Source organism: Cheilinus undulatus, linkage group 2, assembly GCF_018320785.1.
Source record: "Cheilinus undulatus linkage group 2, ASM1832078v1, whole genome shotgun sequence".
NCBI classification, from domain to species: domain Eukaryota; kingdom Metazoa; phylum Chordata; class Actinopteri; order Labriformes; family Labridae; genus Cheilinus; species Cheilinus undulatus.
In genome coordinates this window covers 1,348,864-1,374,048 of record NC_054866.1, presented here as the reverse complement: position 1 = coordinate 1,374,048, position 25,185 = coordinate 1,348,864, and the positions used below count along the sequence as shown (strand labels likewise).

The following is a 25,185-nucleotide window of genomic DNA, read 5'->3' as shown; positions in this document are numbered from 1 at the left end:
AAATTAAGAATATGAAATGAAAACAGAAATGTATTTTACAACATATCTGACTTTTTATTTAAGTATAAACTTTCTTCTTTTTCACATTTTTATGACAAAAAAGATAAAATTTTAACCCTTTAAAGCCTATTGTATCATATTTGATACACACTTTTATGAGACCTTTGCCTAATGAAAATAATCAATAAATCACTTAAAAGCCTTTTATTTACAATCTGATAAATGACAAAAAATGCCCTCCAGTGGATTATCAGCTGCCAACACCTCATGTATCACATGTGATACAAAAAAATATAGATGTGAAATTCTACGGCAATTGTTCTTTTTTCAGAGTTCAGTAGAAGAATAAATAAACATGTCAGTCCCAAAAAAAGAGATTTTTCTGGCTATTATCTGAGTTGTCAGGCTTAAAGGGGTTAAATCATCATGGTCAAGTTTACATTCTTAAACTGGAGGAAATCTGCAGACCTAAAACCAGTGGTCCAGCCATAATAAAAAAACATGATACAATCCGGTGGGTTGGGTGTAACTGTGCCACAGGCCGGATTTGGCCCTCGGGCCTTGAGTTTGACACCCCTGCACTAGAGTTTAAATAAACTGATACTGTCATCAGCTTGTTCATTTTTGCAAATTAAACACTGTGGCTGCTGAGCATCATCAGGACTAACGCGAGAAAATCCAAACTTTAAAAGTCGACTCTATAGTATAGTTTCTGTAGTAAATATAAATCCATCAATTTCGCCCCACAGAGCAGAAGTTAGCATAGCAAATTACCTTCTGGTTTATGGTTCCACATCTCCCTGAAGTCCTTGTGCACCCCCCAGGGGAGTGTTAATTTTGGCAGCTAATTTTAATCTTAGTCTTAGTTTTTATCTTTAAACGAAATGCATTTTAGTTTTTGTCACATTTTAGTCATTTCTATCCTTTTTAGTTTTAGTCGACGAAAACTCAAAACATTGTAGTCTAAGTTTAGTCCATAAAAAGTCCTCACATTTTAGTCTTTACTTTTAGTCCAAGCATTTTAGTCAGTTTTAGTCATCACAGATCTATTTTTGTTAGTCTTAGTCTAGTTGTAGTCATCACAGATCTATTTTTGTTAGTCTTAGTCTAGTTTTAGTTGTCACAGATCTATTTTTCTTAGTCTTAGTCTAGTTTTAGTTGTCACAGATCTATTTTTGTTAGTGTTAGTCTAGTTTTCGTCAGTTTTAGTTGTCACAGATCTATTTTTGTTAGTCTTAGTCTAGTTTTTGTCAGTTTTAGTCGTCACAGATCTATTTTTGTTAGTTTTAGTCTAGTTTTTGTCAGTTTTAGTTGTCACAGATCTATTTTTGTTAGTTTTAATAATAATAATAATAATATCTTGAATTTATATAGCGCCTTTCAAGAAACCCAAGGACGCTTTACAGGAACACATAGACATGGACAAACTATGTGAGGGGTAGGATGAGTGTAAGGGTGGTTTAGTGAAGACTGTAGGCTGTGGTGAACAGCTGGTGCTTGAGACGTTTTTTGAAAATGTCCAGAGATGGAGCGCTACGAATGTCTGCAGGAAGAGTGTTCCAGATGGTGGGAGCTGCAGCACTGAAGGCTCTGTCTCCATAGGTTCGGAGTTTGGTTTTGGGCATGGAAAGTAGGCCGGTGTCTGAAGATCGAAGGTTACGGGATGGTGTATATGGATGGAGGAGATCAGAAAGGTACTGGGGAGCCAGAGCATGGAGAGATTTGTATGTGAGGAGGAGGACTTTGTAGTTGATACGGGACTTGATAGGGAGCCAGAGGAGGTGGATGAGGGTCGGAGTGATGTGTTGCCAGGGTCTAGTGCGGGTGAGAACTCTAGCTGCAGAGTTCTGGACGTACTGAAGCCTGTCCAGGGTTTTGCTGGGAACTCCAGACAGGACTCCATTACAGTAGTCCAGGCGGGAGGTTATGAAAGCATGAATGAGTGTTTCAGCCACAGAATCAGGGAGTGATGGTCAGAGTCTGGAGATGTTCTTGAGATGATAGAAGGCAGATTTGGTGATAGACTTTATGTGGGACTGGAAGGAGAGGGTGGAGTCCAGGATGACACCCAGGTTTCGGACCTCGGAGGACGGACAGATGGAGGTCCCGTCCACATGGAGCATGAGATCACCAACCTTCTGCAGCAGCGCTTTGGGGGCCACCACCATGAGCTCTGTTTTATTGCTGTTGAGTTTGAGTTGGTTAGAGGTCATCCAGGCTTTGATGTCGTGGAGGCAGTTTACCAGGGAGTGGGGAGGGAGCTGAGTGTATGGTTTGGTGCTGAGATAGAGTTGGGTGTCATCTGCATAAGAGTGAAAGCTGAGACCGTGTTTGTGAATAATCTGTCCAAGGGGAAGCATGTAGATGGTGAAAAGGAGAGGTCCAAGAACAGAGCCTTGAGGCACACCCTGGTTGACTGGGGCGGGGGATGAGTGAGAGGTGCCGATGGTAACAAACTGTTTTCTTTGTAAGAGATATGAGTGAAACCAGGAGAGAGCTGTACCAGTGATGCCAAGATGGTGAGACAGGCGGTCGAGGAGGATGGTGTGGGATATTGTGTCGAAGGCAGCAGTTAGGTCAAGGAGAAGGAGGAGGCTGATGTGTCCAGAATCTGCAGCTGTGAGGAGGTCGTTGGTTATTTTGATGAGGGCGGTCTCTGTGCTGTGGTAAGTGCGAAATCCTGATTGAAGAGGTTCATGGAGCTCATGGTTGGACATGTGTTGCTGGAGTTGGGCAGCGACTGCTTTTTTGAGAATTTTGCTGATGAAGGGAAGGTTGGAGATCGGTCGATAGTTGGAGAGGTCCTCCGGGTCTGACCCAGGCTTCTTGATGATGGGGGTTACTGAGGCAGTTTTGAAGGATGAGGGGACAATTCCAGATGATAATGAGGTATTGATGATGTCTACCATGATGGGGCACAGAACAGACAGAGATGCTTTCACCAGTGGTGTGGGCATGAGGTCGAGGGAGCAGGTGGATGCCTTGGCCTTCTTGACCCATTCAGCCACTTGGAGAGTGTCCACGGGTGTGAAGCAGGAAAGACTGCAGTGAGGCGGAGGAGCAGTGTCCTGGTGTGAAGTGAAATCCTGAGGTGGAGGTCCAGATGAAAGTTGCTGCTGGATGGAGGCAACTTTATCCTGGAAAAACTGCAGGTGCCTAGTGCAGCGGTCGAAGTTGGCTGGGGAATGAAGGTTGTCAATGGGGCGGAGAAAGCGATTTATTGTGGAGAAGAGCATCCGGGGATGGTTTTGCTGGTCACTGATGAGGGATGAGTAGTAGCTGGACTTTGCTCTGGAGAGAGCTTCTTTGTAGGAGGAGTCTAGTTTTTGTCAGTTTTAGTCATCACAGATCTATTTTTGTCAGTCTTAGTCTAGTTTTGTCAGTTTTAGTTGTCACAGATCTATTTTTGTCAGTCTTAGTCTAGTTTTGTCAGTTTTAGTCATCACAGATCTATTTTTGTTAGTCTTAGTCTAGTTTTTGTCAGTTTTAGTCATCACAGATCTATTTTTGTCAGTCTTAGTCTAGTTTTTGTCAGTTTTAGTTGTCACAGATCTATTTTTGTTAGTCTTAGTCTAGTTTTTGTCAGTTTTAGTCGTCACAGATCTATTTTTGTTAGTCTTAGTCTAGTTTTTGTCAGTTTAAGTCATCACAGATCTATTTTTGTCAGTCTTAGTCTAGTTTTTGTCAGTTTTAGTCATTACAGATCTATTTTTGTTAGTCTTAGTCTAGTTTTTGTCAGTTTTAGTTGTCACAGATCTATTTTTGTCAGTCTTAGTCTAGTTTTGTCAGTTTAAGTCATCACAGATCTATTTTTGTCAGTCTTAGTCTAGTTTTTGTCAGTTTTAGTCATTACAGATCTATTTTTGTTAGTCTTAGTCTAGTTTTGTCAGTTTTAGTCATCACAGATCTATTTTTGTCAGTCTTAGTCTAGTTTTGTCAGTTTAAGTCATCACAGATCTATTTTTGTCAGTCTTAGTCTAGTTTTTGTCAGTTTTAGTCATTACAGATCTATTTTTGTTAGTCTTAGTCTAGTTTTTGTCAGTTTTAGTCGTCACAGATCTATTTTTGTTAGTCTTAGTCTAGTTTTTGTCAGTTTTAGTCATCACAGATCTATTTTTGTCAGTCTTAGTCTAGTTTTGTCAGTTTTAGTCGTCACAGATCTATTTTTGTTAGTCTTAGTCTAGTTTTTGTCAGTTTTAGTCATCACAGATCTATTTTTGTTAGTCTTAGTCTAGTTTTTGTCAGTTTTAGTCATCACAGATCTATTTTTGTTAGTCTTAGTCTAGTTTTTGTCAGTTTTAGTTGTCACAGATCTATTTTTGTTAGTCTTAGTCTAGTTTTTGTCAGTTTTAGTCGTCACAGATCTATTTTTGTTAGTCTTAGTCTAGTTTTTGTCAGTTTTAGTCATCACAGATCTATTTTTGTCAGTCTTAGTCTAGTTTTGTCAGTTTTAGTTGTCACAGATCTATTTTTGTCAGTCTTAGTCTAGTTTTGTCAGTTTTAGTCGTCACAGATCTATTTTTGTTAGTCTTAGTCTAGTTTTTGTCAGTTTTAGTCATCACAGATCTATTTTTGTTAGTCTTAGTCTAGTTTTTGTCAGTTTTAGTCATCACAGATCTATTTTTGTTAGTCTTAGTCTAGTTTTTGTCAGTTTTAGTCATCACAGATCTATTTTTGTTAGTCTTAGTCTAGTTTTTGTCAGTTTTAGTTGTCACAGATCTATTTTTGTTAGTCTTAGTCTAGTTTTTGTCAGTTTAAGTCATCACAGATCTATTTTTGTCAGTCTTAGTCTAGTTTTTGTCAGTTTTAGTCATTACAGATCTATTTTTGTTAGTCTTAGTCTAGTTTTTGTCAGTTTTAGTTGTCACAGATCTATTTTTGTCAGTCTTAGTCTAGTTTTGTCAGTTTAAGTCATCACAGATCTATTTTTGTCAGTCTTAGTCTAGTTTTTGTCAGTTTTAGTCATTACAGATCTATTTTTGTTAGTCTTAGTCTAGTTTTGTCAGTTTAAGTCATCACAGATCTATTTTTGTCAGTCTTAGTCTAGTTTTTGTCAGTTTTAGTCATTACAGATCTATTTTTGTTAGTCTTAGTCTAGTTTTTGTCAGTTTTAGTTGTCACAGATCTATTTTTGTTAGTCTTAGTCTAGTTTTTGTCAGTTTTAGTTGTCACAGATCTATTTTTGTTAGTCTTAGTCTAGTTTTAGTCATGGAAAAAAATGCTGTCGATGAATAGTTTTAGTCATAGTTCTTAGTCGATGATATTAACACTGCCCTAGAGGAGGCCCCCCTCACACTTTGAAAACCAGTGAGTTATAGGATTTGTTAGAATTACTGTATCCCCTGTTTTTAAATCATTTTTTGAGGGAAACACCAAAACCTTTAAAGCACTAGCAATTTTACTTAATAACTTGGTAAAAAAAAAAAAATAAGGAGGCAAGTTTTGTGGATTTTGTGTTGGCATAGAGGGATAATTAGACCTTTTTTAAAAGGATTTAATTTATGATAGTGTTGCTCATCAGGATGAGAAGGCCTGTGCCAGGGCATTCTGGGATTTGTAGTCAGACTGCAGGGGCTCAGACGCAAGCACACTGCAGTCCAGGATGTGAACTTTAACTTTGTAGACATAATTCAGTTACTGGTCTAGAAACATTTCCCTCAAACACGAGCTGTTAGGCTCCGGATGTTAAAGATTAAAACTTGGCAGCTTAAATAAACACTAGCCTCGGCCTTGTTTGACATTTCACCAGGCAGACGAAGCCTGTTTATTTCCATGTGGGTTGGTTTTAAGAAAAACAGGTAATTGCGACGCCAGTATGTGATGGGTAGACCACGGCTAAGAGAGAATAGGTCAGTATGGTACATGGCATTTCGTCCAAATCTGAAGGACAACCCGGGAAAATTACATCTGACCTCTGAGTCAACAACTTTCAGTCCGGCCTGGGTAAAAAGAATCTAGTCTGGATCAGACCCATGCAGCTGAACGCCGTTCTCTGCATTCACAACAACGTGCAGCAGCAGGCTACAGTATTTTCATGGTCAAAAATAGCCTACGTCAAACAGACTATAACGATAGGCTATCAGGTAGCCTGTCTAGCTGGAGCAGAGATTTCCCACAAGACTCAGTTAAATTCTCTGAAGAAAATGTGCTTTTTCTAGTGATCTCAAAATGACCTTTTAGCCTAAACGCAGTTGACAGTAGCTATGTTAGCGCCGGTGTCTTCATCTGCCGCATTGGAGCGAAGGAGAGAGAGCAGATACTCACCGTAGGAAGGCAGCATGCTAGCAGCATCAGCAGCCCCGGCAGGGCTCAACTTCCTTCAAATGTCTCCATGTATATCACATCACCGACCACAGGGCTCAGAGCTGGGCTGAAATACGCTCTGAGGTGAAATGTGTATCAAATCAAATGTGATCTCAGGACAGTTTCATACTGCGGGACTCTTAAAGCGACAGCCGCTGTGGGCTAAACTCTGAAGGGGCAGTTCAGCTGCTCGGGATGGGATGGGCGGTGACGAGATTGGAGTGGAGTTTAGAGGTGACGTATGCATCGATGATGTAGCACTTCACAATGTAAGCAAGGCTACACAGCACATTAGCATGTGCCACACAAAGACAGTACTCTACTTTTTATTTAAGATGTATGTAAACATGATATAGTGTTTTATCATTTCGTGCAGACTTCACAGTTCATGAACAGGTAAGAACTGAGGAGAAGTTCTCTAACCATAACCTTGTCATAATCCATTGCCACACTTTTACTGCTAGCCACAAGAAACACAACGACACAACACTACACCTTGCAGCTACAGCCCCTAACCCATGACTTCAACCCCCCAGTAGAGGGCGACAGCGGCCAACCGTGAATCTGTGTGCAAGGCAGAATTTGAGTGTTTATTTCTACAGAAACGGGCATTTTTCTGACCCTTAGCCTTTACTGAAATATTTCATGTGGGGAAAAAACTTTACAAATACATTTTTTTTTCTATCTTATCGTATAAAACTATATGTCATTTGAACAATTACATCTTCTTGAGTGATTAGTTCTTTCAGTATTTTTATTTTAACCAGTTATGGTTGAGGGCAGTATTTCAAGGTCAAAATGTGTTTTTTCCAGCCAATAAAGAAACAATCATGTATACATATATCCATCAAATATATACTGTAAAACAGTAGTTCTCAACCTTTTCAGCCTGTGACCCCCAAAATCAAGGTACCAGAGACCAGGGACCCCCACTGTACCTGAAGGAGGATGAACACAGCCATGCACATTCAACAAGTCATGTACAGACAGTGCTGCCCATAAAGGGGGATAAATGGGAGAGCTTTCTGGGATCCAGCCAAACTGGGGGCACTGGGGGTCTGTTATAAAGTTAGCTAGATATCCATATCCATATTTCAAATCCCTTTTCTTAAAAACAGAATTAAAATAGTAAAGAAAAATGTCCAGCAAGGTGGTGGGAAAGGTGGTTACATGGGATTTTAGAAGTAGCAGAAATGGGTTAGAAGTGGCATCATTCTGATAACAGTGGCAAAGAAAAAGTGGTAAAATGGGATTACAAAGTGGCAGAATTAGGTTAAAAGTGGCAAAAATGGGATTAAAAGTGGGAAAACGTGCTTTAAACTGGCAAAAATAGGTTAGCTGGGGCAGATAAATTGGCAGAAGTTGGTTGAACTGGTCAAAATGGGAATATCAAACATTGAAATGTGGTTGAAATGGGCGTAAAATGCGATTAAAAAGGAGTTGATAGTGGCAATAATGGGTCAACAGAGGCAACAATGTACAGAAAGTGTCCAGAATTGGTTTATAACTGGTAAAACAGGCAGTGAAAAGTGGTGTAAAGGGTTTAAAATTGATGAAATGGGTTTAGATTAGCAAAAATGTGTTAAAATCGGCAAAAATGTTGGTAAAAAGGGATGAAATGGGTTAAAGTAAAGTAGCAAAAATGCATCCAAATTGTGCAACATTGATGAAAAGTGGCAAATAATAGTAATGAAAAAGTAATCATTTCAAAAGTATTCTCCATTTTTAAAGGCATCTGGCGACCATCTCTTAGTGTTTCACGACCCCCAATGGGATCCCAACCCCCAGGTTGAGAACCATTGCTGTAAAAGACATAATACAACAAAATCTCAAATGAATTTTATAAATCATATCATAAATCTAATCGCCCCGTAGAGCATGTCACTGGTGTAACCAAACCATTAAAACAAGTCATTTATTTTGAAATTAAAATCATGCTCAGGATATTGCCTGACTTCCTGTAGCTCTTTCTTAATGATCTATGTAGAAATGGCCATGATAAGTCCATTGATGCCATTTTCTTTAGACAATTTTCTGTATCTTTTGGGGCTTTTAGATAATGTCCCTGGTGTGAGCCACTTTTTAAATGGAACTGTACAAAAATAGCACACAAAAAGATTAAATATCATAATTTTGTGAGTGTATCATGGTCAGAAACACGTGGTTTGACCCCCAATTGCAGCCCTTTTGTAAAATGAATTATTCTGGAAAAATGTCACTGGTGTTTCTGATGTTACCTTCTTCATGTTAAGACCATTATTACCAGCAACACCAGTGACTCCAGTGCAGAAATGAACTGTATTCAAATCTGTTGATTACCTTTTATAGCCAAAAATGGCATCAAGGTTCCATGATTTTGACTTCCTCTATCATTGTTTATCCTCTTTGTGTCCGTTTTGGCTAAAGTGAGTGCAGCTGAGAAGAAGGATCTGTTTAAACAGTGTATGGCTGTTGATGGAATCAGTTTAAAGTTGTCTTTAATGAATAAATTAAAATATTTTGATTAAAGAAATATTTATAATCTGTTTAAAACTAATTTTTAGCAGGTGGTTTCACTTGGTGTCAGTTCTGGTCATTGATTTTAATTGTAATTGTCAAATTTAGAAGTATGTTAGCTAAACCAGTGGTTCTCAAATAGAGGTTCATGGAGGCACTCCAGGGTACAAGAGATTTTAAAATACATATATTTGAAAATTAGTATCCATGCAACCTTCCTTATAAATATTTCAATTAAACATAAGAGTAAAATCATAAATTGAATGTTATATTTAGAAGGCTTTTCGATTTTATTATCCTATAAAGAAAGTTTAGGTTTATTCAAGATCACTAAAATTAAACTAAAATGTTATTTCGTTTGTGTCAGACATTCAAAATCCATGATATTTCTCCACCGTGGGTAAATCTGTCAAAAAAACAATGCATCTGTATCTATTCTACCTCTCAGATGTAGAAAGCAGGGACCCCAGGTTTGGTAGAGTGCAGAGAACACACTATCAGGACTGATACCAGATTTAATCAAGAGGATAAATGCTTGGACTAAAAGTCAATACTAAAATGTGAGGACTTTTTATGGACTAAAACCAGAATGTTTTTGAGTTTTTGGCGACTAAAACTAGACTAAAACTAAAAAGGGTAGAAATGACTAAAATGTGACTAAAACTAAAAGGCATGTAATCAAAAGACTAAGACCAAAATTAGAAATTGCTGTCAGAATTCACACTGCAACCAACCACCCAACCAATCAGCCAACCAACCGTCCAACCAATCAAACTAATCAACCAACCAACCACTCAAAAAATCAAACTAATCAACCAACCAACCACCTAACCAATCAAACTACTTAACCAACAACCAACCAACCAACAACCAACCACTCAACTAATCAAACTAATCAACTGTCCAACCAACCAACCAACCAATCAACCAACCAACCGTCCAACCAATCAAACTAATCAAACAATCAACCAACCAACCAACCACCTACCCAACCACCTAACCAATCAAACTAATCAACCAACCAACCGTCCAACCAATCAGCAAATCAAACTATTTAACCAACCAACCAAACTATTTTACCAACCAACCAACCACCCAACCAATCCAACTATTTAACCAACCAACCAACCACCTAACCAATCAAACTACTTAACCAACCAACCAACCGTCCAACCAATCAAACTAATCAAACAATCAACCAACCAACCAACCACCTACCCAACCACCTAACCAATCAAACTAATCAACCAACCAACCATCCAACCAATCAACAAATCAAACTATTTAACCAACCAACCAATCAAACTATTTTACCAACCAACCAACCACCCAACCAATCAAACTATTTAACCAACCGACCAACCACCTAACCAATCAAACTACTTAACCAACCAACCAACCACCTAACCAATCAAACTATTTAACCAACCAACCAACCAACCAACCAACCAACCAACCAATCAGCCAACCAACCATCCAACCAATCAAACCAACCAACCAACCAACCAACCAACCAACCAATCAGCCAACCAACCATCCAACCAATCAAACTAATCAACCAACCAATCAAACAAAGCAAACTACTCAATCAACCAACCAACCAACCACTCAACTAATCAAACTAACCAACCAACCAACCAGCCAACCAATCAACCAACCAACCAACCAACCAACCACTCAACTAATCAAACTAATCAACCAACCAACCAACCACTCAACTAATCACACTAATCAACCAACCAACCACCCACCCAACCAATCAACCAACCAACCGTCCAACCAGTCAAACTAATCAACCAACCAACCAACCACCCAACCAATCAACCAACCAACCATCTAACCAATCAAACCAATCAACCAACCAACCAATGAGCCAACCACCTAACCAATCAAACTAATCAACCAACCAACCAACCAACCAACCAACTTCTCAACTAAGCAAACTAACCAACCAACCGTCCAACCAATCAAACTAATCAACCAACCAACCATCCAACCACCTAACCAATCAAACTAATCAACCAAACAATCAAACTAATCAACCAACCAACCAACCACTCAACTAACCAAACTAACCAACCAACCAACCAATCAAACTAATCAACCAACCACCCACCCCACCACTCAACTAATCAAAGTAATCAACCAACCAACCATCCAACCAATCAACCAACCAACCGTCCAACCAATCGAACTAATCAACCAACCAACCACTCAACTAATCAAACTAATCAACCAACCAACCACCTAACCAATCAAACTACTTAACCAACAACCAACCAACCAACAACCAACCACTCAACTAATCAAACTAATCAACTGTCCAACCAACCAACCAACCAACCAATCAACCAACCAACCAACCAATCAACCAATCAAACTAATCAACCAAACAACCACCAAACCAATCAAACTACTTAACCAACAAACCAGCCAACCAATCAAACTATTTAACCAACCAACCAACCACCTAACCAATCAAACTACTTAACCAACCGACCAACCAACCAACCAATCAACCAACCAACCAAACTAATCAACCACCCAACAACCACCCAACCAACCACCTAACCAATCAACCAATCAACCGACCAACCAACCAACCACCTAACCAATCAAACTATTTAACCAACCAACTAACCAACCAACCAATCAAACTATTTAACCAACCAACCAACCAACCAATCAAACTATTTAACCAACCAACCAACCACTCAAGTAATCAAACTAATCAACCAACCAATCAAACTAATCAACCAACCAACCAACCACTCATCTAATCAAACTAATCCACTAACCAACCAACCACTCAACTAATCAAACTAACCAACCAACCAACCAACCAATCAAACTAATCAACCAACCAACCACTCATCTAATCAAACTAATCAACCAACCAACCAACCAACCACTCATCTAATCAAACTATTTAACCAACCAACTAACCAACCAACCAATCAAACTATTTTACCAACCAACCAACCAAACAATCAAACTATTTAACCAACCAACCCACCATCTAACCAATCAAACCAATCAACCAACCAACCAACCAACCAAAAAACCAATTAACCAACCACCTAACCAATCAACCTATTTAACCAACCAACTAACCAACCAACCAATCAAACTATTTTACCAACCAACCAACCAACCAATCAAACTATTTAACCAACCAACCCACCATCTAACCAATCAAACCAATCAACCAACCAACCAACCAATGAGCCAACCACCTAACTTATCAAACTATTTGACCAACCAACCAACCAACCAATCAAAACTATTTAACCAATCAACCGACCAACCAACCAACCACCTAACCAATCAAACTACTTAACCAACCAACCAACCAATCAGCCAACTAACCGTCCAACCAATCAAATGAATCAACCAACCAAACGAAGCAAACTAATCAACCAACGAACCAACCAACCACTCAACTAATCAAACTTATCAACCAACCAACCAACCAACCACTCAACTAATCAAACTAATCAACCAACCAACCACTCAACTAATCAAACTAATCAACCAACCAACCACTCGAGTAATCAAACTAACCAACCAAACAAACAAACAAACTAATCAACCAACCAACCAACCACTCATCTAATCAAACTATTTACTTAACCAACCAACCACTCAACTACTCAAACTAATCAACCAACCAACCAACCAACCAACCACCTAACCAATCAACCTAATCAATCAATCAACCAATCAACCAACCAACCAACCAACCAATCAAACTAATCAACCAAACAACCACCTAACCAATCAAACTACTTAACCAACAAACTAGCCAACCAATCAAACTATTTAACCAACCAACCAACCACCTAACCAATCAAACTATTTAACCACCCGACCAATCAACCAACCAACCGTCCAACCTATCAAACTAATCAACCAACCAACCAACCAACCAACCACCTAACCAATCAAACTAATCAACCAACCAACCAACCAATCAACCAATCAAACTAATCAACCAACCAACCAACCACTCAACTAACCAAACTAACGAACCGACCAAACAACCAACCAACCAACCAATCAAACTAATCAACCAACAAACCAACCACTCAACTAATCAAAGTAATCAACCAACCAACCACTCAACTAACCAATCAGCCAACCAACTGTCCAACCAATCAAAATAATCAACCAACCAACCAAGCAACCAACCAACAACCAACAACCAACCACTCAACTAATCAAACTAATCAACTGTCCAACCAACCAACCAACCAACCAATCAACCAACTAACTGTTCAACCAATCTAACTAATCAACCAATCAACCAATCAACCAACCAACTAACCAACCAACCAATCAAACTAATCAACCAATCAACCAACCAACTAACCAACCAATCACCAAATCAAACTATTTAACCAACCAACCAATCAAACTATTTTACCAACCAACCAACCACCCAACCAATCAAACTATTTAACCAACCAACCAACCACCTAACCAATCAAACTACTTAACCAATCAACCAACCAACCAATCAGCCAACCAACCATCCAACCAATCAAACTAATCAACCAACCAACCAATCAACTAATCAAACTAATCAACCAACCAACCACCTAACCAATCAAACTACTTAACCAACAACCAACCAACCAATCAACCAACCACTCAACTAATCAAACTAATCAACTGTCCAACCAACCAACCAACCAATCAACCAACCAACCGTCCAACCAATCAAACTAATCAACCAACCAACCAACCAATGAGCCAACCACCTAACTTGTCAAACTATTTAACCAACCAACCAACCAACCAATCAAAACTATTTAACCAACCACCTAACCAATCAAACTACTTAACCAACCAACCAACCAACCAACCAACCAATCAAAACTATTTAACCAACCAATTAACCAACCACCTAACCAATCAAACTACTTAACCAACCAACCAACCAATCAACCAACTAACCGTCCAACCAATCAAACTAATCAACCAACCAACCAATCAAAGGAAGCAAACTAATCAACCAACCAACCAACCAACCAACCAACCAATCAAACTACTTAACCAACAACAAACCAACCAATCAACCAACCACTCAACTAATCAAACTAATCAACTGTCCAACCAACCAACCAACTAATCAACCAACCCACCATCTAACCAATCAAACCAATCAACCAACCAACCAACCAATGAGCCAACCACCTAACTTGTCAAACTATTTAACCAACCAACCAACCAATCAAAACTATTTAACCAACCAACCAACCACCTAACCAATCAAACTACTTAACCAACCAACCAACCAACCAATCAGACAACTAACCGTCCAACCAATCAAACTAATCAACCAACCAACCAATCAAAGGAAGCAAACTAATCAACCAACCAACCAACCAACCAACCAACCAATCAAACTACTTGACCAACAACCAACCAACCAACAACCAACCACTCAACTAATCAAACTAATCAACTGTCCAACCAACCAACCAACTAATCAACCAACCCACCATCTAACCAATCAAACCAATCAACCAACCAACCAACCAATGAGCCAACCACCTAACTTGTCAAACTATTTAACCAACCAACCAACCAACCAATCAAAACTATTTAACCAACCAACCAACCACCTAACCAATCAAACTACTTAACCAACCAACCAACCAATCAGCGAACTAACCGTCCAACCAGTCAAACTAACCAACCAACCAACCAATCAAACGAAGCAAACTAATCAACCAACCAACCAACCAAACAACCACTCAACTAATCAAACTAATCAACCAACCAACCAACCACTCAACTAATCAAACTAATCAACCAACCAACCACTCAACTAATCAAACTAATCAACCAACCAACCACTCAAGTAATCAAACTAACCAACCAACCAACCAACCAACCAACCAACCAACCACTCATCTAATCAAACTATTTACTTAACCAACCAACCACTCAACTAATCAAACTAATCAACCAACCAACCAACCAACCAACCACCTAACCAATCAACCTAATCAATCAATCAACCAATCAACCAACCAACCAATCAACCAACCAACCAACCAATCAACCAATCAAACTAATCAACCAAACAACCGACTAACCAATCAAACTACTTAACCAACAAACTAGCCAACCAATCAAACTATTTAACCAACCAACCAACCACCTAACCAATCAAACTACTTAACCAACCGACCAATCAACCAACCAACCGTCCAACCAATCAAACTAATCAACCAACCAACCAACCATCCAACCACCTAACCAATCAAACTAATCAACCAACCAACCAACCAATCAACCAATCAAACTAATCAACCAACCAACCAACCATTCAACTAACCAAACTAACGAACCAACCGAACAACCAACCAACCAACCAATCAAAATAATCAACCAACAAACCAACCCTCCAACCAATTAAACTAATCAACCAACCAACCACCTAACCAATCAAACTACTTAACCAACAACCAACCAACCAACCAACAACCAACCACTCAACTAATCAAACTAATCAACTGTCCAACCAACCAACCAACCAATCAACCAACTAACCGTCCAACCAATCAAACTAATCAACCAATCAACCAACCAACTAACCAACCAATCACCAAATCAAACTATTTAACCAACCAACCAATCAAACTATTTTACCAACCAACCAACCACCCAACCAATCAAACTATTTAACCAACCAACCAACCACCTAACCAATCAAACTACTTAACCAACCAACCAACCAACCAATCAGCCAACCAACCATCCAACCAATCAAACTAATCAACCAACCAACCAATCAAACGAAGCAAACTAATCAACCAACCAACCAATCAAACGAAGCAAACTAATAAACCAACCAACCAACCAACCACTCAACTAATCAAACTAATCAACCAACCAACCAACCACTCAACTAATCAACCAACCAACCAACCAACCAACCAACCAACCACTTATCTAATCAAACTATTTAACTAACCAACCAACCACTCAACTAATCAATCAATCAACCAATCAACCAACCAACCAACCAACCAACCAACCAATCAAACTAATCAACCAAACAACCACCTAACCAATCAAACTACTTAACCAACCAACCAACCAACCAACCACTCAAACTACTTAACTAACCGACCAACCAACCACCCAACCAATCAAACAACCAACCGTCCAACCAATCAAACTAATCAACCAACCAACCAACAAAACCAACCAACCACCTAACCAATCAAACTAATCAACCAATCAACCGACCAACCCACCAACCAACCAATTAACCAATCAAACTAATCAACCAAACAACCACCTAACCAGTCAAACTACTTAACCAACCAACCACCCAACCAATCAAACTATTTAACCATCCAACCAACTACCTAACCAATCAAACTACTTAACCAGCCAACCGACCAACCATCCAACCAATCAAACGTTTTAACCAAACACCCAACCAATCAACTAATCACACTAATCAACCAACCAACCACCCAACCAATCAACCAACCAACCGTCCAACCAACCAAACCAATCAACCAACCAACCAACCAATGAGCCAACCACCCAACCAACCAACCAACCAACCAACCAACCAACCAACCACCTAACCAATCAAACTACTCAACCAATCAACCGACCAACCAACCAACCAACCGATCAACCAATCAAACTAATCAACCAAACAACCACCTAACCAATCAAACTACTTAACCAACCAACCACCCAACCAATCAAACTACTTAACCACCGGACCAACCACCCAACCAATCAAACTATTTAACCAAACACCCAACCAATCAAACTGTTTAACCAACCAACCAACTACCCACCCAATCAAACTATTTAACCAACCAACCAACCACCTAACCAATCAAACCAATCAACCAACCAACGACTCAACTAATCAAACTAATCAACCAACCAACCAACCGTCCAACCAATCAAACTAAACAACCAACCAACCAACCAACCAATCAAACTAATCACCCAACTAACCACCTAACCAATCAAACTACTTAACCAACCAACCACCCAACCAAACTATTTAACCAACCAACCAACCAACCACACAACCAGTCAAACTAATAAACCAAACTGACAACACAACCAATCAACCATTTAACCAACCAAGTAACAAACCAACCAACCAACCAAGGAAAATGTTGCTAAAGCTCCTCAGCCAATGCCAAACAGCTTTTTCTGCCATTGACTCTTGTTTTGTGTTGGCAGAGATTTGTCATTTTTTCATGGGCATGACCCACATACTCAGCTCTGCTGCTCATCCCACAAATGCACATTCCTTACAAATGTGGCTCCATTTTAAAGGGAAATAAACAGACTTTCCAATGGTATAAGGTTAATTGCCAAGAATAAGCATTGTGTTAACAAAGAAATAATCTAACAAACACAAATTTCCTTACTTTTTTCATTTTTAATACAATAAACACAGCATTTACTGGTTATTTTAGTATATTTTACTTTTTTTGTTTTATCTAATGCAACCACAAATAGCCTACAAATATTTTCACAGGACCAGGCACAATCTCCAGTTTCATTAAACAAACTATAGTCATACTATTATTAAAGAATACCATTGAATCTTTTCTATTTTCCATGATTTCATGCCTAACCCTAACTTAAAATGTACTGATATATGAAATTGACTTGCAGGCCGCGTTAATTGCGGAGGGGGCCGCATGTGGCCCCCGGGCCGCCGGTTGCTCACCTCTGACTGAGCACGTACAGTGCTGTATGACTATCTCTCTGTTGGCCTGGGTCTTTGATGTGGGCAGGCTGATCGCAGATCAGATACAGCCGCTTCATATCTTCAGCCTCCCCCTCCACGTCTTTGATCCAGGCGCTGGAACCGTGCTGGTCTGAGGACTGGAGGACTGGAGGACCGGAGATCGGGTTTAGGAGACAGGTCTGTGGCGGCAGCTGCAGCTCGGACATGGTGGGCAAACCGATGCCAAAAGTGAACTCCTTCCATCACCAGTCTGTCGACAACAATAACCAGCATTCCTCCATAGCAGCAGATTTCTCTTAGCAGGTAAGAGTCCTTTCTAAATCCGTACAGTGAAAGTCAGCGGCGATAGAAAAGACTGCGGAACCTTTCGACAACCACAGTTTGACTTTTACTCACGCCTTAACTTCAAGGGTCTGAAATTTCAGCCGAGACCACCTCTCACTGTTACTGTTAGCCTACTAATTGTATTTCTCTGTGCGGTGGCCTACATATGTTCGAAGTCGAGCGTTTTGTTCGATGTTCGATAAGTCGGTACGCGTTTGTACTTGTCTGCACATTAAAGGACATTACAAAGCCATGACTTTGTGATTCAGTGGCAGCTACACTTATGGTGGTTTCATTGAAGTCTAAACTCAGTGTTAAACGGGACTGATCTTTACCTTTACGGTCCCCGAATCATCAGCTTGGCTTCAATAGTGGAGAAAATCAAGCTACTCATTTAAGACAAGTCTTCTCTTTTTCTCATTTCTTTTTTCAGCTAAAGACAGACAACAAGTGACTCATCAAAATGGTCTGGATGTGTCTGCACACAGTCGCATGTTTTCTGGCTTTGCGTGTCATACATTTAACTCTGGTAAGTATTTCAATAGCTAATTTATTTTAAACAAGCATTGTCCATTTAATTTGCACATAGCAAGCCTTAAAAATGTATTTAAAATCGACATTCACGGATTGGGGACATAAACAACCACAATCACATGATGTTTGGTATTTATGTAGCTTATTTATGTTCTTCATTCAAGTGTAGAATCAAAAAATATACACAACTGGCCAGAAGTCCAGAGGCAAGATCAAATTTGGACAAAAAGGTCATAGTGTCATTGGTATACTTTGCAACAAAATAAACATTATTATTTCACAGAGTCACTCATCAGAATACATTTTACTATCCACCTTAATCCTATCCCCCATGATTCTTTGCATGAAATATGGGTGCAACTTCTGGTCAGTTCTATCTAAACAGAACTTTGCATAGAAACGAGATGTGAAACGTGATTATTAGAGCAATTTGAACATTAAATTATGCAAAGTTCTTCTGCTTCACCTCGAACAGGATAACAATATTATTTCTCCACCCTCTCCTAGAGAGTACAAAGTGACGACATTACCTAGACAATCATATTTAGCTAACTTTATTAGCTTCATATCAGTATAGAAACCTACAATCACGTTTTGATAAAGGAGTTTGAACACCACCTCCAGATAACATTTTTAGTTAGTGGGGTTACTGAAATTCTTATTCCACCAACTAGTCCTCTTAAAATGTGGGAATTATACTGATTAAAAAAACAATCCATGACTCAAGTTGTCAGCTCTTCAGTTTGGTAAATGTCAAGTTTTTAATTAATGATAAATGAATATTGAAAGAATTACATCCCTGAAGCACTTAGACAGTGAACAGCATGTTTAAAACACTGCTGTTGAAGAAATATTTGTCACAATACGTACCAGGAACAAAGCACCAGGTACTGGGTATTACAGAAAATATAGTTTAAAAGTTTCAGCTCATTTAACACTGATTCAACAAAAACGAAGCAGTATTCATTGCAGCTAATGTTTATTTCAGAACAACCACTCTTGACGCTAAATCACTTTAGTAAGCCCTTGAAAGAATCGCGTTTTGCTAATATTGTTACTGTACTGGAACTTCCACCCACATTTATAGTAGCAGACCTCCAGGGATAATGTGGTATCCACTTTATTTACTTATTTACTAACCTGACACGCCAGATGGATGTGTTTCACACATCCATCTGGGAAAGCTTCAATAGGAAACGTTTTAGAAAAGGCAGAGGCTTTGAAAAAAACTCCAAGTGTAATTGGATGAACGTTCTGTCTGTCACATCTCTACGGGCCAATAAGAGCAACAGAACACGGGACATAGCTGCTATCGGGCTGTGCAGCTACTGAGGAATAACACGAAACATGGCGACTGTAGACATGTCAGTACTCGACTTTTGTGGTTTTTGAAAAGAAAACAACTCACTGCTGATCTTTGTTCTTCTTTTAAAGAAGAATTGTCGTCAAGTTCTGATAAAACTGGCGCTTTAGCAGCATCCACGCTAATCTCTTCCTCCATAACTGCACCAGCTCTTGCTGCTGCTTGTTTACATCACGACTCTGCTGCGCCTGAAAGTACTGCCCCTTGTCGCTGATTAGTCCTGTCACTTTCTAACCGGGCCCAAACGGTTCAGATGGGAGCTTTGCAAGATGGATTCACCAGTGAGAAACAGAAATGGGCCTATCCATCTGCTTTGCAAGGTTACTTATTTACAGCTTACAATGCAAACAGTGTGAACATGTGATAACAAAAGTATATCAGTATTTACAAATTCGAGGTGAATTCCTATTGAAACAAATATTGGTCGTAGTAAGCATCTATCGTTGGGCTGCTGTACTAGAATACATGTATTTAATGTACTTCCGCTTTAGAACCGGAAATTTCTCCCACATTCAGATTTACAGTAGCGGCCCCAGGAATAAGGTGGATACATTTCAGGTATCTGAGTTTTTATTGCTTCAACTTTGCTTTCTTCAAAGTTCCCTCCTCTTGCTTTAACCACAGCATGGAATATAGGATGCATTATTTCCTCAAGTTTTTTAAGGAATGTGCGAGGGATTTCGCTCATTTTGAATTTGATGGCAGCAACACATCTCAAAAAAGTAGGGACAGGGCAACAAAATGCATGGAGTACGGGACAGATTGCACTTTAAAGGGATGAAACTCAGCAGATCAATCAGTATTTTATCTGGTCATCCTCTCTATTAGGCATAGGCTTTTGTTGCTTCAGTGCAGCTTTAATTCTTTTTATGATTCCAATTCATACAAACTATGATCTCATACTCATTGATCACATTTTTACTGCATATCTCCAACTGTTGCCTTTTCATTTGTGTTTATCCTGTCTTAAAAACACATCCCTGTGATAATTACTAAATAAACATGGACATAAATATTGGAATTTCTTATGCCCATTCCACTCAGATGTACAACTTCCCTACATGTTGGATCTAAACAGTAAGCAGGTCCACCCATGGAATAGCCTGGGTCCCTGACAAACCCAGAGAATAGGCCCTCTCCAGTTCTCATTTATGCATGCATGGTGGATTAGTAGCATTGGTGTTAGCGTCCTGGCTAACATTGATGCTAGCGTCCTGGCTAACATTGATGCTAGCGTCATGGCTAACCTCGGGACTAGCATCCTGGCTAACATTGGTGCCAGCGTCCTGGCTAAAATTGATGCTAGCATCCTGGCTGACATTGATGCTAGCATCCTGGCTGACATTGATGCTAGCATCCTGGCTAACATTGATGTTAGCATCCTGGCTAACATTGGTGCTAGCGCCCTGGCTAACATTGATGCCAGTGTCCTGGCTAACATCTGTGCCAGTGTCCTGGCTAACATCGGTGCTAGCGTCCTGGTTAACATTGGTGCCATCATCCTGGCTAAAATCGGTGCTAGTGTCCCGGCTAACATCGGTGCCCTAGTCCTGGATAACATCGATGCCAGTGTCCTGGTTAACATCGATGCTAGCATCCTGGCTAACATCTGTGCCAGCGTCCTGGCTAACATCGATGCTAGCGTCCTGGCTAACATCGGTGCCAGCATCCTGGCTAACATCAGTGCTAGTGTCCTGGCTAACATCGATGCTAGCTACCTGCCTAACATTGATGCCAGTGTCCTGGTTAACATCGATGCTAGCTACCTGCCTAACATTGATGCTAGCGTCCTGGCTAACATCTGTGCCAGTGTCCTGGCAAACATCGATGCTAGCGTCCTGGCTAACATCGGTCTGCGTTCTGGCTAACATCGGTGCTACCGTTCTGGCTAACATCAGTGCCAGCGTCTTGGCTAACAGTTACCAGATCTTGGAGCTGATAAGTGTGTCAAGCTATTATTAGGTTCTGATATTTAAATTACTCACTCTTTGCCTTTCTTAACCCTTGTTGCCACTTTTATCCTTTATTAGTTTCATTGAGACTGTTATGACCACCTGTTAGCCCTTTATTCTGACATTTTGCCCTTTTTCCCCAATTTAAAACTTCTTTAGCCCTCTTTAACTCCTGTTCACTACTTTAGTCAACCCTTTTGCCACTTTTTCTGCCAGTTGTTGCCTCTGTAACCCACTGTTGCCATTTTTCACCAATTTTTGACACATTTTACCAACTTTTGCCACTTTTTAACCACTTTTCACAATTTTCCACCAATTTTTTAACGCCTTTGCATTTCTTAACCCCTTTTGGCACTTTAATCCTATTGTTCTTCTTTGAACCCATTTTTGCCACTTTGTACTGCTGGTCTTTTTTTTTTTTTTTAACCACTTTTCACCCTTTTTTTCTGCCAATTTTTGCCACTGTGTAACCTATTTTTGCCACTTTTTCACTCATTATTTTTCTTATGTTTTTCTTAGTTTTTTTTTAAACTTCCTTTCCTCCCTGGTATTCTGATGTTTGTGCGCATCATGGCTTAGCTTTGAAGTCTGACATTACTTTCTAATGTCAAGAAAATGACCAAAAAATAATTTTGATTTAAGAAAAAGAGGTTTTCATTTGAAGAAGGGTATGTTTTACTACAGCACTGATTTGATAAGAGTGGTTATTAATCAGGTTAAATATGCCGCGCCGTTAGTCGAGTGGTCCATTTTATAATAAAGTGACAATGGGAAAAAGAAAGGTGACGGTTGCCGTAGATACGGGGAGAGTGTCCCTAATGCGGCCCAGGACACACAACCAGACAAAGTGGACCATACCACTGATATAGCCATATGAGACCTGAGTGATCTGATCTCAGTATGTCCTCAGTGCATTATGAGTTACTTGTAGGTTAGGCTACACTTGTGATCTGGTAACCCAAAATGTATTCTTGGGATTGGATCATCCAAGATGATCATACCATGTAAATAGGGTCTATATAGGAGACAGTGAAGACTAAGTCTAGCATCTTCTTTGTTATGATGAAAGTGGTGATGATATGTTGGAATTCTAAAGTTTTTGTCTCTCTTAGATTCCTGTCAGGGCTGTGGAAGAGACCAGAGACTGCAGAGAACTGGAGTTCAAGGATCTATTTGGGAACTGTAAACCCTGCAAGCAGTGTGATCCTGGACAGGAACTATCAAAGGTTGGACCCCTATTTTATCAGCTTACCTGAACCTGCTATGTAAACCTGTCTAGTGGACAGAGCACTCTGATACCCCTTTCCCACTGGCCGAAAAACCCGTTTAAACACGCTAACAATCTGCTCCTGTCGGCAATGGGAAAGGCTCTAATCAGCATTCAGACCCGCGTCGACTCACCCCGCAGTGGACACGGGTTTTTATCAGCTCGCCTCCGATCGGCTCCAATGGGAATGTCACACCCAGGTGAACGCGGGATGACTTTGGCGTAACGTGCTTACGTCATTATATCGCACCCCTAACTTGAGGCAACAAAAGGACGCCGGCAGCTGAGGGACGAGCATTGTTGTTTTTTGGACTTTGAAATTCCATCTGCCTCCGTATCATCAGCGCTCGAATGCCGTTCAGTCTTGGCTGAGTTTGTATATTTGACCGAACCCAGATAAAGTTCCTGCAAGTCGAAGTCGAGTGGTTGAGAAAAATAGATACAAAGTCGTTTTCTTCAAAATGATAATTTTTCTTTTTTTTTTCATTTTATACAAGTCCGACATTTAAACTACTCATTCGATGAAAAAAGTGACACAAATGTGATATTTAATTTTGTGTTTAAAAGTGCCCTAAATAACTGGCCACTCAGCCTGCCATTGTTCCCAGTTTCACCCATTGAGATGGACAATAACAAACACTGCATGGCTCAAACTCCAACCCCCGTCGGCACATAACTACAGCTGTTTCTAGTTATCACCTTTAACAACAAGCCTCAAGATGAACCCTGCAGCGAAGAAAAGTAGAAGAGACGAAGAAGAAGCAGCAAGAATTATCAACAGACTTGGGAAAACTTCAGGATCACTCAACAGTAAAAGTTTGATGAAGGCAGATTTCCTATGGGAATATTTTGATGAGCGTCACCAGTCGATCCAGAAGCTTGGTTTGGGTGGACTTTATGTAAATGTGGCTCTATTGTTCACACCCATCTCCCGGCCTGCCTGAAGGTAGGAGAAGTCCTGAAACTTTGAGCCTGTTTTTCTCAGAACAAACAGGAACTAAAAGTTAACATTCAAATGAGCATATCTTTGTAAAATAAGTTCAGATTAAGGTGTATGATACACATTAGAAAGCTTGGAATCTACGCTTTCATAATGTGTAAAAAACTCAAAAATGACCTCGGACGACTTGCAGGAGTTTTTACCAGCTTTGGTCACATATTTTGAAAGAGGGACAGAAGTACCGAAAACTGTTGACCACCGTGTCCATGGCTTCCGTGCTCCTTTCCGTTGATTACCTAGCTGTGTTTCGGCGCGCTGATGATGATGTCATCAACGTGATGACATCAGCACCAGAGAAAAAAACCACAGCAACGCAGCTGGTCTGCTGGCAATGGGAAAGGAGTCACTCGCCGAATGTTAGCGGGTTTACCCGCGTTTAAAAAACCTGCTTTTACACACTAAAAAACTTGAACTGGAACCTCTACTCTATATTCTCTTTACACTTACTGTTCATAGTAGGGCTGGGCAATTAATCAAAAATTAGATTAAATCGCAGTATTGCCTGCTGCAATTTTCAAATCACAGGAGGTGCAATATTTCTTTAACCTGAAATTTGAGTGAAAATACTGGTTTAAAACTTTTTTTCAGAAGCGATATTATGCATTACATAATCATGCAATCATTCAAGTGCTGTTGTTTTAGAATATTCCACAAGAAAATCCTATTTTCTTCATTTTTGTGCTATTTTCTTATTTAACATGAGAATGACATAACTGATCACTCCCTCCATATCCAGTTTGCAATACGAGTCAAAATCATCACAATAAGGTATATTTTCAAAAAATTCATGGTTCTATCAATCACAGTGAGTGGTCCAGGTCCTGAAACAGCAATGCAGCCCCAGACCACCAACATGTTTGACTGTTGCTCTGATGTTCTTTAGATGTAATGAGAATATTTTCCCAGAAGTCTTGGGGATCATCAGGATGTTTTTAGTCAAATGTGAGACGAGCCTTTGTGTTCTTGTTGGTCAGCAGTGGTTTTGACCTTGGAACTCTCCCATGATGCCATTGTTGCCCAGTCTCTTTCTTATGGTTGAGTCATGAACTCTGACCTTAACTGAGTCAGTGAGGCCTGCAGGTCTCTTTAGAAGTGGTTCTGGGTTCTTTTGTGACCTCCTGGATGAATCGTCATTGCACCCTTGGAGTCACATTGGTGGGCCGGCCATTCCTGGGAAGGTTCACCACTGTT

General features: G+C 39.9%; 2 protein-coding genes across 6 annotated transcripts in view; one reads left to right on the top strand and one right to left on the bottom strand.

The window, feature by feature from the left end:
- Window positions 1-6,483, bottom strand: part of sacs (sacsin molecular chaperone) — a 75,307-nt gene extending 68,824 nt beyond the window's left edge. For all 4 annotated transcript variants that reach the window (XM_041801174.1, XM_041801183.1, XM_041801193.1 and 1 more), the window contains exon 1: window positions 6,265-6,483. Coding sequence is in view for 1 of the 4 variants with exons in the window: in XM_041801193.1 (XP_041657127.1) it covers window positions 6,265-6,291 (27 nt within the window). In the remaining 3 variants the exon portion in view is untranslated. The remainder of the gene's footprint in view (window positions 1-6,264) is intronic.
- Window positions 6,484-17,591: 11,108 nt separating this feature from the next.
- LOC121515550 (tumor necrosis factor receptor superfamily member 19-like) overlaps window positions 17,592-25,185 on the top strand; it is a 29,134-nt gene continuing 21,540 nt past the window's right edge. For both annotated transcript variants that reach the window (XM_041796385.1, XM_041796377.1), the window contains exons 1-3: window positions 17,592-17,857; window positions 18,312-18,407; window positions 22,840-22,953. In XM_041796385.1, the coding sequence (XP_041652319.1) occupies window positions 18,342-18,407; window positions 22,840-22,953 (180 nt within the window). In that variant the 5' untranslated portion in view covers window positions 17,592-17,857; window positions 18,312-18,341. The remainder of the gene's footprint in view (window positions 17,858-18,311; window positions 18,408-22,839; window positions 22,954-25,185) is intronic.